This window comes from Quercus suber, unplaced genomic scaffold, assembly GCF_002906115.3.
Source record: "Quercus suber isolate HL8 unplaced genomic scaffold, Cork oak 2.0 scaffold_73, whole genome shotgun sequence".
Classification (NCBI taxonomy): domain Eukaryota; kingdom Viridiplantae; phylum Streptophyta; class Magnoliopsida; order Fagales; family Fagaceae; genus Quercus; species Quercus suber.
Window position 1 is genome coordinate 340,654 of NW_027069538.1, and position 14,056 is coordinate 354,709.

Consider the following 14,056-nt stretch of genomic DNA (forward strand, 5'->3'; position numbering starts at 1 on the left):
TCTTTGGTACCCTATTAAAACAAAAGCTGTAATATAGTTAAATGCCCTGTCAAGCCATGGATTACTGAAGATAACATCTTTACAATGTTTTTTGTTTGTTAAGAAATAGTATCAATAAGAATACCTTTGGTCAGTACTTTAAAAATATGGCTGGGTGACCTACAAGGCTGAAATTGGAGGTTTTGGCAATAGCGGGGTAACCTTTAAGGCTTCAAAAGTTTCTTGAAAAAATGGCAGAATGACATTTAATGAGATGGAAAACAATAGTATCTCAACCACTGAAAAATAAAAAATATGGAAAGTAATAAATAAGGAGTGAGAAAAAATTCTATTTATTAGGTAAATGAGTTAGTAAGAAATTAATATTTAATAGTATTTTTTAAACCGTTATATCATTTAAAAATCTATGATTTAAAAAAAGTGTAACTTTAATAGAGTTACACTAGGTGTAACTTGAATCCATCTCATATACGTGTGTGTGTGTTTTGCACAAATTTTATACCTCCTACTATGTTTAGTACTATTATCATTCTATTGATATATGGGTCTCTTTTGTGTGTGTGTGTGGAAAAGCCCCCTTATAAGTTGTCAAAATGTGAATCGTATCGTGAATTGATTTTTAATTTTTTTGTATCGTGTATCGTAAGATACACAAACACTTAATAAAATTTATAAAAATTTATAAATATACATATATAAATAGTATATTCATTATAAATTTTGAATATATTTAACCAATAACTAATTTATTCATCACTTATGTAATAATATTTAACAAGCTAACTAAATAAATCAAACTAGCATTTATTCATAACATACACATTCAAATTGCTTAAATTAAAAAGTGATAATATATTACAAATGACTCAAAAATAATAATTTATTTTCACCATATTCATCAAATTACCTAGTCAACCCCATCTAAGTCTGCGCTATCATCATGTTTATAATTTTGCAAATTTATTTCTTTATTAAAATTTTCTTCATTGTCATTCGTCATTAACATTTACTATCTCTTCTTGTTCTTTTTTTTAAAAAAAATAATTATATATATATATATATTTCATTCTAGTTTCCTAGACTTGTAACAATAACAATAAAAAAAAAATTTAAATAAAAATTTAAATATTAAAGTGAAAAGTAAGTGTGTACTGTGTAGTCCAATTGTAAAAGAGAGGAAAAACTTATAAATATGTTATTTTAGTAGGCAAAATTAAGTAAACTAATAATTGTGTGTTAAAAACAAGTCAAACAATTTGTTAGATTCAAATAAAAGTACAAATTTAATAAAAAAATCTTATTTTAAAGCATTTGTCTATTTATCGTACAATACGTACAATTTTACGATATGATACGATTCATACGATACGCACACTGTATTGTACGATTCATGAGCACTTACTTTTATTGTTATTGTTACAAGTCTAGGAAACTAGAATGAAATATATATATATATATAATTATTTTTTTTAAAAAAAAGAACAAGAAGAGATAGTAAATGTTAATGACGAATGACAATGAAGAAAATTTTAATAAAGAAATAAATTTGCAAAATTATAAACATGATGATAGCGCAGACTTAGATGGGGTTGACTAGGTAATTTGATGAATATGGTGAAAATAAATTATTATTTTTGAGTCATTTGTAATATATTATCACTTTTTAATTTAAGCAATTTGAATGTGTATGTTATGAATAAATGCTAGTTTGATTTATTTAGTTAGCTTGTTAAATATTATTACATAAGTGATGAATAAATTAGTTATTGGTTAAATATATTCAAAATTTATAATGAATATACTATTTATATATGTATATTTATAAATTTTTATAAATTTTATTAAGTGTTTGTGTATCTTACGATACACGATACAAAAAAATTAAAAATCAATTCACGATACGATTCACATTTTGACAACTTATAAGGGGGCTTTTCCACACACACACACAAAAGAGACCCATATATCAATAGAATGATAATAGTACTAAACATAGTAGGAGGTATAAAATTTGTGCAAAACACACACACACGTATATGAGATGGATTCAAGTTACACCTAGTGTAACTCTATTAAAGTTACACTTTTTTTAAATCATAGATTTTTAAATGATATAACGGTTTAAAAAATACTATTAAATATTAATTTCTTACTAACTCATTTACCTAATAAATAGAATTTTTTCTCACTCCTTATTTATTACTTTCCATATTTTTTATTTTTCAGTGGTTGAGATACTATTGTTTTCCATCTCATTAAATGTCATTCTGCCATTTTTTCAAGAAACTTTTGAAGCCTTAAAGGTTACCCCGCTATTGCCAAAACCTCCAATTTCAGCCTTGTAGGTCACCCAGCCATATTTTTAAAGTACTGACCAAAGGTATTCTTATTGATACTATTTCTTAACAAACAAAAAACATTGTAAAGATGTTATCTTCAGTAATCCATGGCTTGACAGGGCATTTAACTATATTACAGCTTTTGTTTTAATAGGGTACCAAAGACATTTTCCTAGCAAGGAGATACCAATGGTTGTTCTCCCACTCACAATTGCATTATGAACCATTTTTTTTTTTTAATTTTTTTATTTAGCCTTTTGGCAACAATATCTGCTGATATTTATTCATGATCCTGATTATTTGTAGTGGCCTCAACTATATATAAAATAATCTTTCCTTCTTTTTTTCCTAGATAGTTTCGGCTATTTGCTTGTTTAAAATATTAATAGGCTGTGTCTCTGTTTTTCACAATGTAAAATGTGAACTTGCTTCTAATGTAGTAGAGTAGTTCTACCAAAAGAAGAAGAAGAAATGGAAGCTGGGAGGGAAGGAATAATTAAGGAGAGAGAAAAAAATTGCTATTAATTAGGTAAATGAGTTGAAAATCATAAATAGTCAACTATGTTTTTTAGGCTGTAAGATCTATTAGAGATCTACAGTGTAAAAACGGTATAACTACTATAAAGTTACATCATTTGTAACTTAAGTTATATTTTATTTTTCCCCCTTGGAAAAGTCAAGCTATAAAGTTGTATAATAATAAGACTCGCTGAAAATATAACGTTGCTTCATAATGGACGGCATTTGCATGGGTAGGACATATTAATTAGATTATTACATATCCAAAATATCGGAAGACAAATACACAAATACAGGAGCACACAAGTCATTTTTTTTAGATGCACTTTACAAAAGGACCAAAAGGACTTAGCCAAAATAGTAATCTCCGAAGTCATAAAAATCACCATAGTCAGTGAAATCATCATAGGAGAAATCGCTTTCCCCTGAGAAAGCATAATACCCATAACCCTCAGAGAGGTAATCTATGTCCGACATCCCAGACGGGTCGTCTTCATCAAAAGATCCATCATCATCAATTCCAGCAGCATATTCATAGTCATCAGTGGGATCATTGGGACGCCGCAAGCTTTTAATCTGTTCAGCACATCTTTTTCCCAAATCCCCAGATAGATAGACATTGAAACATTGCCTTAGGTCAAGTGATTCAAGGTGAGGACAACCATTAAGTATGGCATTCAAGCCATCATTTGTGAGCTTATTTCCAAAAAGCTGGAGGTGGCGCAATTCAGGCATGCTCTCTGCAACAGCAACTGCCTCCTCATCCCACTCTATGTGAGGGCTTCTAGACCCCTGCTGGTTCAATTTGAATGATTTCAAAAGAGGACAACAGCGCCCCAAAGCCATCAGAGGTTCTTTTGAAAATGAACAAAGTGAAATCTCCAGCTCCTCCAATAATGGAAGTTTTGCAGCTGCTTCATTCAATCCCTCATCCGTAATGGAATAGCAAGAAACAAGACAAAGGTGTCTAAGCTGACTTGAACTGCCAAAATACCAAAAGATTTGATAAATAAAATAAAAAAGAACTGGCAGTTATAAAGTAAATACAAAATTGTGGAAGAATTTTGCATCTACAAATCCCTTTTTGGAGAACAAATAGCTTAAGCCCACCATGTATAGATAGTGAACTGCAGTAGGTGATCAAAGAAATATTCTTCTAGAACCAGCAGCCCATTGGGGCTCATAATTCTATAGGAGAGCTTGAATGTGTTGTGCTGTCTATTATCTATTGTGCGCAGAAAAATGTTCAAAGAAAACAAAACAAAATATCTAGTTGGGAACATTCTCTGAACCAAATCATCCACGAAACCAATTAATAAAATCCCATGCCCAGAGCTTCCTACCTGAATTTGAAGCTATCAACCTAAGTACTAGTGACCATGTGTCAGCTGACAACATATGCAAGCTTGCCCAAATATCAAAAACAAGCAAACTATCCCAAGTTTGTAACACATCAATTGAAAACACAGAATACAGCCTAAAGTAGTAGACTAGTAAGCAGTATCTAGTAACATATAGTCATAGCCCTATAAATGAGTATTAGTTTACATATGCAGATACTTGGGAAAAAAAAGACTTTCTTTAATATAGGCCAACTATAATACTACATAATAAAATTGCACTTGTGGCATCATTTTAGAGAAGTCACTGCCGCAGCAATTAGACCTAATTATAATAGACCAAGGTTGTAATGAATTACACAAGCCTCATGGATGTTTAAATCCTTAATTAAAACATGAAAGGAGTCCAAATGTACTGAGGGTTGAACAATAGGCAATATTATGCAAAGGTAGTTTAAATGGTCAGTTTGATTAAAGTCCTCAACCAATTGCTAGAGATGCAAATCTACTTATTCATCAATTGATAATTGGCTCAATGTGTATGAAGTATACAACAAACGCGCAAGAGTGACAAAACTGATAGCACCCCAAATTTTAATGAAGAAAAAAAAAGAGTTAACCTATTTTTCTCTTTGACATAAGTGGTCATTGGTGTAGGACAGATTAGATTATTAGAAACATGTATACACGTTTGGAGTGCTTTATATTCAATAAAACTTGTAGATTTTAGGGTTAGGTATAGGGCCTGTAGCTTGAATAGGGCTTGAAAAGATTGGATTTTTAAGGAGAAAACAAGCTGTTGAGTGTGTTCCCAAATAAAATATGGGGGATTGGGGGTGAGAAAATTATACACCTTCAATCAAGCATTATTGGGGAAATGGTCATAAAATTTTGAAGATGCAGGAGATCAATTTTGAAGAAGAGTGATTGGTGCGGGAATTGGGGAAGCTTGGGGTCAATGGATAATGAGGTCTATCAGCAGTAGTCAGGGGTGTGACCTATGGAGGAGTATAAGGGTAAAATGATGAGGAAACTTGGGGAGTATACGGGTAAAATGATGAGGAAACTTGGGCCAATGGACAATGTAAATTGTACACACCAGTCATGCTCATGGGTGTGGCCTATGGAGGAGTGTAAGGGTGGCATAGGATAGGTGCACGAGGTACATTTGTTATGAGATTGGGGATGGTCATAGGGTAAATTTCTATACAAGGCACAGTAATCTTGTACTCTTTTTGTTTTTTAATTGTAAGTTATATAGTCACCCAATGGGTCATGAACCCAGAGTGTAGTAATCATGTACCGAAAGAGAGATACCCAGATTTATATTCAATTGCAGTATATAAAGACACTTCAGTGCATATGTATTTGGAGCAAATAAACGCGGGGGATCTCAATAATGGAATATTAAATTTGCATGTGATTTTAAAGCTGGGATCTCTTTTTTATTTTTTTGATAGGTAATCAGTGTAGTTATAATGTTATATTGACAATATATATATATATATATATAAGAGTTACACATTTTTTTGGAGCATTGATTATTATTAGATCTAAGGGTGAAAAAACACTCATAGTAATGTCATTATTATTTTCTAAAAATTAGGGATTTAGGCATTAACTCTTCTTATTATTGAAAAATAAAGATAAAAATTAAAAAAAACACACACACACACACACACAGAGCATTAACTCCCACTTTCCTCCACATCATCATCTTCTTCCTCTCATCCTCTCTCACATCTTTTTTCTTGCACCATGTACTTTCAGGTCACCACCATTGATTTCTTAACAATATTGTCTTGAGGTACTGGAAAATTTTAGAAATAGTCACAATCATTTTAGAGAAAAATTGTTGAGGATGAGTATTTCTAAGGATAAAAAGAACCCATGACCAAAGTCAATTTAAAAAATTAGTGCTCTAACAACGTAACACTATCTCTTAGCCATATCATCATCTCCCACTATGGTCCTTGAATGATCTTAAAAAAGATGGACTCCCTTACATCAATATATGCAAAGCATCATGGTTTATGGCAAAATAGGCTAGTACTTTCATGGCGTTATTTTTCTTTGTATAATCAACAAACACTCCAAGGACCACCACGTTGGAGTTGAACCTTCATGTCCTCCTTGATAAGGCCCCACAGTCTAATGCTTGCCATGCTCCAAAATAACCTCTACGGTGAAAGTCACAGCAAACCTAAGTAGCTAAATATACAATCAACATTTGTCTTGCTTCCTTATGATTTGTTTGCACAAGAGCAAGAAGATTATGCGAGAGAGGAAGAAGATGATGGCGTAGAGAGGGAGAGTTAATGCCTTTTTTTTTTCTTTGATAAGAAGAGTTACTGTCTAAATCACTGATTTCTAAAGAATAATTATGACATTACCATGAGTGTGTTTTCACCCTTAGATCTAATAGTAATCAATGGTCCAAAAAACGTGTAACTCTTTTCAAGTTACACCAAATATAACTTAAACCCATCTCTTTATATATATATGAATAATGCTAGAGATACAAATTATACAAAATTTTTTACAAACTGCTGATGTGGTAAGTGATTATTGGTAAATGAAAAGTGATATTAATGGTAAACCTAGATGAAAACTAATAAAAAGTTAGCCACATCAATATTTTGTGAAAATTGTGTAAAATAGTTTGTGGCTGTAGCATCTCTCTCTCTCTCTCTCTCTATATATATATATATATAAAGGAAAATGAGTTCACGATGATGAACCCAAAAGAAAAAAGATCAAGCGGCTATTTTAAGAGAGACAAGGAACTCTCTGCTGAATGAGCAATCCTAGAAACCCCAACATTGAGACCAATCAAAAAGAGTTTGCTAGCACAAATCTTTTAAATGGGTCAGTCAGTTCTCTTTTCAATATCCCTTATTCCAATTTTTTTTTTTTAAGATAAGTAATAAGATTTTATTCAAAAGAGACTACTTCATGCAAAAACGGAATAAAGTAGCCTACAGAATCCCAAACAAATACAACAGATTATATACAAAAAGACAGACTTATATGCGTGAGTCCCCAAACTCGAGACCAATCAAATGAGAAGAATTAAGTGCAAGTTAAGCTATAGCTCCTTGGCCAATTATCCAATTTAGAGTTAATGCTTTCGAGTAAATTGACGCCAACTTGATTTGACAATTGAAGTACAAGTTCAGGGACTAAATTATATGTTAGCCAAAGATATAAACAAAAATGAACAATGCCAATTGCACCAAAAAAGCAAAATGTAACAGATATATAAAAAAAAATCACTGACTATTAATTATGAAATTGAGAGAGCATATTCAGAGAAAATATAGAAGAGACCTGTGGGTGATGTGTTTGAGGAGATCGTCAGTGCCGAAGTACTCGATGTTGATATCACGCAACTGACCGGAGCTGCGATCGATGGCGTGGCGGCACATCTTCTCGGGGTCGAAAGACGTGTCCCAGTCCTCGCGATTGCGCATGTCGATGGCGCGCCACATGGAGGGGTCTTTGCAGAGATTGCGCCAATGCATGCACACCTTCTGCGCGCTCTCCAGGATCTCGATTGCTCCCAGTCTCTGCAGAATCGACGCCGTCACGTCCCTCGGAAGTTCCAGCCAGTTCCTGTACTGCTCACTACGAGAAGAAGAAGTAGAAGAAGAAGAAGATGAAGATGGGGGCTCCATTTTCGTGGTTCAGATTTTACATACTTAGGGAAATTCTGCTTTCGTTTTCCACTTTCGCAGAGTGGAAAATGGAAAATGGGACTTTCTAGGGTTTGGAATTTGGGTGTGTTTGAGAATTTTGACTCAATTGAATTAAATGAGGGAAGGGATAGGACTTGCCACGATTTTTTTTTTTTAAATCCTGTGCGATCGGGCGGTTTTTATTTATTTATTTTTTATAAATAAATATTGTGTTATTAGTTCCCTAAATAATCTTTAAAAAAATAAAATGATCTCAAGAATATTTTTGATAATTGAATAGTTGTAATGGGGAGGGACATTTCAACCGAGAATGTCAGGGACATGTTAAAAGGTGATAACTAATTAAACTATAAGCTCGTTAATGTACTTTCTGTCATACTAAAAAGTCATAATATCACCTATCAAAAAAAAAAAGTCATAATATCATTAATAACATAAAGCTAGCCTAAAATTTAGATGGACTCCAAGATGATTCAACCTGACAATGATCTGATTGCATCTTTGCTTAATCATTCACTGTTTACTTTGAGAGTTCAATTGTTAATGGTCCCATAATATAGACCTTGTTTTTTCAATAAAGTTACATCATTTATCAAACCAAATATAAAATGTAATTTTTAATATTTTATACATAAAATTTACTGACGAAATTTTTTTAAGTATTCCTGAAGCAAGGAAATGATATTCTTTCTTTTCACATTTATAGTGAACCCTACTATAAATTTAATGAGTAAGTCATATTATGAATACGAGAAAAAAAAAAACACCATTCTTCGTGCTCTGAAAGTATTTAAAAATTACTCTTCACTCTTAAGATAAAGGACAAAAAAAAAATGAAGAAGAAGGAAGGAGATGAAGGAGAGCTTTGTATAGTAATAGATTCCTAAGAATTGTAGGCCCTGTGCAATTTGCTTAAACATATAAACTAGTCACAGGATGGATCCTAATTATATATATATTATAAATCCAACTAGGAGATGTTATTACACCATTTTTTTTCAACTCTATTTTTACCCCTTTTCAAAAGTCCACCTATAAAGTTATATAGGAGTATTAATTTAAGATTTACCAAAATGTCACGTTACTTTTACTGAACGACGGCATCTGCATAATTAGGATATATTAATATTAGTTTATTAGAAACTATATAAGTTCAAACTTCATGTCTAAATAAAATTCAAAATATTGGTAGCGAATTTCGAAATGCAGAGCACATAACAGGTCATTTTCTTTAGGTGCGCACTTTACAAAAGGACTAGTCAAAAAATATAATTTCAACGTTTTGATACTCAGTGAAATCATCATAGGAGAAATTGGTGTACCCTGAGGATCCTTGATACCCATAATCATCAGAGAGGTCATCCAAAATACTCCCAATCCTCACTGTATTTTCTAAAGTAATCATCATAGGATAAATCGCTGTCGTAGTAACACCCATAATCATCAGAGAGGTCATCTATATCCAACATCCAAAACGGAATGTTTTGCTCAAAAGATTCAATATCAGAAGTTTCAACAATGAATCCACAGTCATTAGTAGAATCATTGGGAAGCCGCAAGTTTTTAATCCGTGCACATCTTCTTCCTAAATCTCCAGACAGAGTGACATTGAAACATTTCCTTAGGTCAAGTGATTCAAGGTGAGGACAATTGTCTAGTATGGCCTGCAAGCCATCATTTGTCAGCCTATTTCCAATAAGCTGGAGGTGGCGCAGTTTGGGCATGTTCTTTGCAATAGCAACTGCCTCCTCATCACATTGTATGTCAGGGAATCTATACCCCTCATGGTTCCATTTGAATGATTTCAAATGAGGACAACAGCGCCCCACAGCTTCAATAGTTTCTTCTGACAGTGAAGAAATCGTAATGTCCAGCTCCTCCAATAATGGAAGGTTTTCAGCCATTTCAATCAATCCCTCATCTGTAATTTCATAGCAATGAAGGAGTCGAAGGCATCTGAGCTGACTCGAACTGCAAAAATACCAAGGATGTGATTAAAAAAATGAACCAGCAGTTATAAACTGACGGACAAAGTTTGGCTCCATACTATTTGAAGCTATCTTTTCCAACCTATTATGGCAAATTATAAGACAATCCATGTGTATTATTTAAACAACTCACATGACTCATTAAAAAAGTAATGTGGCTAAAACAACATTTGAATGGTCTTTTCAATTGTCACATAGTAGGTTGGAATAAGATAGCTCCAAACATTCTTGGAGCCAAACTTTTTCCTAGACGGACATGTAAACACAAAAATGTGGAAAGATTTTGCATCTGCAAATTCAATATTGGAGACAAATAGCTTGAACCCACCATATAGATTGTGAACTGCAGTACGTCTACTGCACACAGAAAAATTGTTCAAGGAACAGAAAACAACGTATCTAGTTGGGAACATTATCTAGGCCAAATCACCCAAGCTTCCTTCCTGAATTTGAAGCCATCAATCCAAGTACTTGTGAACATCAATTAACAACATAAGCAAGCTTGCCCAAATATCAAAAACATGCAAACTATTCCAAGTTTGTAACTCCTCTGTGGAAAATAAAGGATATATATGTACTCCTCAGTCCCCTTTAAGTCACTGCTGCAATAATTACACCCCAAGCCTCAAGCATTTTTAATTCCTTGATTTAAACATTAAGAAGGGAGCCCAAATGAAGTGATTGTTGAACAGTAGGCATTATTATGCAAAGGTAGTTTGAACAGTCAATCTGATCATTTGATCCAAGACACACGACAAATTGTAGGAGGTGCAAATTACTTTATTCGTCAATTGATATTTGGTTCAATATGCATTAAATATCCAAAAATTGGGGTTCAATGTGGTTGCAACAACCAATCATTGTGTGCAAGAGTGATAAAAATAATAACACCCCAAATTTTACTGAAGAAGAAAGAACAAGTCAAGTCATTTCCCTCTTTGATATAAGTGATCATTGGTGTAGGAAAAATTAGAAACAACCTGTATACATGTGCTTGTGGCGTGCCTAAAGTTTATAATACTTGCAGATTTAGGTCTAGGGTCTGTAGTTTGAATATAGCTTGGAAAGGTTGGATTTAAGGGGTGAACAAGCTGCTGTGTGTTCTCCAATAAAATATAGGTTATCTTTTTTTTTTTTTTTTTTTTAACTGCAGTACGTCTACTGCACACAGAAAAATTGTTCAAGGAACAGAAAACAACGTATCTAGTTGGGAACATTATCTAGGCCAAATCACCCAAGCTTCCTTCCTGAATTTGAAGCCATCAATCCAAGTACTTGTGAACATCAATTAACAACATAAGCAAGCTTGCCCAAATATCAAAAACATGCAAACTATTCCAAGTTTGTAACTCCTCTGTGGAAAATAAAGGATATATATGTACTCCTCAGTCCCCTTTAAGTCACTGCTGCAATAATTACACCCCAAGCCTCAAGCATTTTTAATTCCTTGATTTAAACATTAAGAAGGGAGCCCAAATGTAGTGATTGTTGAACAGTAGGCATTATTATGCAAAGGTAGTTTGAACAGTCAATCTGATCATTTGATCCAAGACACACGACAAATTGTAGGAGGTGCAAATTACTTTATTCGTCAATTGATATTTGGTTCAATATGCATTAAATATCCAAAAATTGGGGTTCAATGTGGTTGCAACAACCAATCATTGTGTGCAAGAGTGATAAAAATAATAACACCCCAAATTTTACTGAAGAAGAAAGAACAAGTCAAGTCATTTCCCTCTTTGATATAAGTGATCATTGGTGTAGGAAAAATTAGAAACAACCTGTATACATGTGCTTGTGGCGTGCCTAAAGTTTATAATACTTGCAGATTTAGGTCTAGGGTCTGTAGTTTGAATATAGCTTGGAAAGGTTGGATTTAAGGGGTGAAAAAGCTGCTGTGTGTTCTCCAATAAAATATAGGTTATCTTTTTTTTTTTTCTTTTTCTTTTTTTTTTATAGAATCAAGCATTATCTAGGGAAATGGTTGTGGCACTTTAAAGAGGCAAGAGATCAACTTTGAAAAAGATTGATTGGTGAAGGGAAGCTCAGGTTCAATGGATAATGGAGAGGAACAAAATTTGAGGGTGCAATTTGTAATTTGGCCTTTTGTTTTTTGTGGACAGCAGAAAACTTCCATATATTAGTGTTGTATTGTGCAAATGTAACAGGAAAACAATGGATCATTTGTTGACCCATTGCACAATGGCTCCTAAATTATGGGCTTTTTACTTTTGCAATGTTTGGAATACAGTCATGACGCCTAACAGCCTAAGAGGGTTATCGTTGTTCTTTTTGGCTGGAGAAGCTGCTTTGAAAAGCATAGGAGTTCATTTGTCCAGAAGGCACACCTCTTTGCTTAATATGTGGATAATTTGGAGGAAAAGGAATGGTGGCATCTTTAATAGAGTGGAGCTAATTGTTACTGAGCCTGAGANGAAGCTGCTTTGAAAAGCATAGGAGTTCATTTGTCCAGAAGGCACACCTCTTTGCTTAATATGTGGATAATTTGGAGGAAAAGGAATGGTGGCATCTTTAATAGAGTGGAGCTAATTGTTACTGAGCCTGAGACTCTGAGTTTAAATCCAACACTTGAGATCTTTATTCAAGTGGTCCAAAAGAATAGGCACAATTGAATTCAATCCCTTTCTTTTTTGTATGCAATTATTGATTATTTTTTATAAGTAGGAGTAACTTGCATAGTTATCAAAATAGAACCAACAATTGACCAGATTAAAAGACTATTTCACTGCTTCATTGAGTCCACCACCAGTTCATTAGTTGAATTGTAGACTTGAGACTTATTATTTCATACATCTTATAGTTACTAAAATAATTAATATAAAAAAAAAATACAAACAAGTTATATATATTTTTTTTTTTTTTTTTTTTTGATAGGTAGTTATATATTCAAAGAGAAGAAAAAAAAAAGAAAAGAAAAAGAATTGAACAATGAGCTCAACAAATGACTTAGTTATAAAACAAGCAAAGAAATATACATCACATGACATAAATGCATTATTCATGTACATTATTCAAAATCAAAAAAAGAGAGAAGAAAAGAGAAAATTTTGGGCTAATCAGAGGCAGTGATAGAGAGAAACACACTCTATCCATGCATGATTTCAATAACACAACATAATTCCTATTATCAAAATCTGAATATCTCTTGAGCAGTGTAGTCAGAGGCGAGCCGGGCACTAGGCACCCAAGTGAGGCTAGGCGCCACTAAGGCGCCTTAAAGGCTCTAAGGTGAGGTGCCTTTAGTGAGGCACTCGCCTTTAGAGTCTAGGCGAGCAAGGAGATCGCCTTAAGCCATGAAAAAGGCGCTAAGGCGAGAGGCTCAAGTTTTTTTTTTTTTTTTTTAAGTTTGTTGTGAAACCTATTTTTAAATTATTAATTTCAAATGGAATGTTATAAAACCTATTGTTAGTTAAATTAATTTACAAATTTTTTTAAAAGACTTATTGTTATATTGAAACTTTGTAAATCGTATTGTTAGATCTAACTGAACTAATAGAGCCTAAACCATGTTAATCCTATTTTGAAATAATTTGATAGGCCTAATATCTTCATGCTACACATTGAAAAACACTTCATTATAATATTATAATACACTAGGTACATATGATTTAAGTTCGATATGTATAATAAATATATTAAGAATTTGGCACCTTACTTTACTCAGGCTAGCGCCTTTTTGTCACCTCAGGCCTCAGGCGATACAAGGCCTCTTTCGCCTTTGACTACCTTGCTCTTGAGTAATATCTATTAGGACTTGGACTCCTAAAGCTAGGATGCACAGACACAGACAGACACAGACAGGTAGAGGTAGAGCAATTTTTGAAAAATCATAACATGAGACAACAGATAGGACATCTTTACGACACGACAGAGATACGACACCCCAAAATGAAGGGTCCGTGCATCCTAGCCTTAAAGTGCCCACGATAGTTAATTTGGCATTTCAAATCCAAATTCAAGTATCCAAACGCAATCAATCATAAAGTTCTAGACTTAAATTTTAATTAAACGAATAAAAAAAAAGCCTCGGTGTTGTAAACATCCTTTTAAGTTTTAAGTAAGAAAAAATGCCACCCCAATTGAGATTTAGGCTTTCAAAAAAATAAATAAAACTGAGTAATAAAGCAAGATTTAGAGCAATCATTGCA

The 14,056-nt window shown here is 33.1% G+C and overlaps 2 protein-coding genes across 2 annotated transcripts in view; both read right to left on the reverse strand.

The window, feature by feature from the left end:
- Positions 1-3,045: 3,045 nt before the first annotated feature.
- LOC112004815 (F-box protein SKIP19) lies at positions 3,046-8,039 on the reverse strand. Its single transcript, XM_024037048.2, has 2 exons — positions 7,529-8,039; positions 3,046-3,840 (listed from the first exon to the last, which is right to left on the reverse strand). The coding sequence occupies exons 1-2, from the start codon at positions 7,873-7,875 to the stop codon at positions 3,207-3,209; spliced, it is 981 nt and encodes a 326-aa protein (XP_023892816.2). The 5' UTR covers positions 7,876-8,039; the 3' UTR covers positions 3,046-3,206.
- A 1,005-nt stretch (positions 8,040-9,044) lies between these two features.
- LOC112004922 (uncharacterized) overlaps positions 9,045-14,056 on the reverse strand; it is a 14,015-nt gene continuing 9,003 nt past the window's right edge. Inside the window, exon 5 of the mRNA XM_024037167.2 lies at positions 9,045-9,867. Coding sequence (XP_023892935.2) covers positions 9,255-9,867 — 613 coding nt within the window. The 3' untranslated portion in view covers positions 9,045-9,254. The remainder of the gene's footprint in view (positions 9,868-14,056) is intronic.

What these genes read in the sequence shown, in the direction of transcription:
- LOC112004815 (XM_024037048.2), bottom strand. Translation starts at nt 7,875, where the DNA reads ATGGAGCCCCCATCTTCATCTTCTTCTTCTTCTACTTCTTCTTCTCGT. An exon ending in CTCAAACACATCACCCACAG is followed by an intron (nt 3,841 to 7,528) that starts GTCTCTTCTATA and finishes GTATTTTGGCAG; the next exon opens with TTCAAGTCAGCTTAGACACC.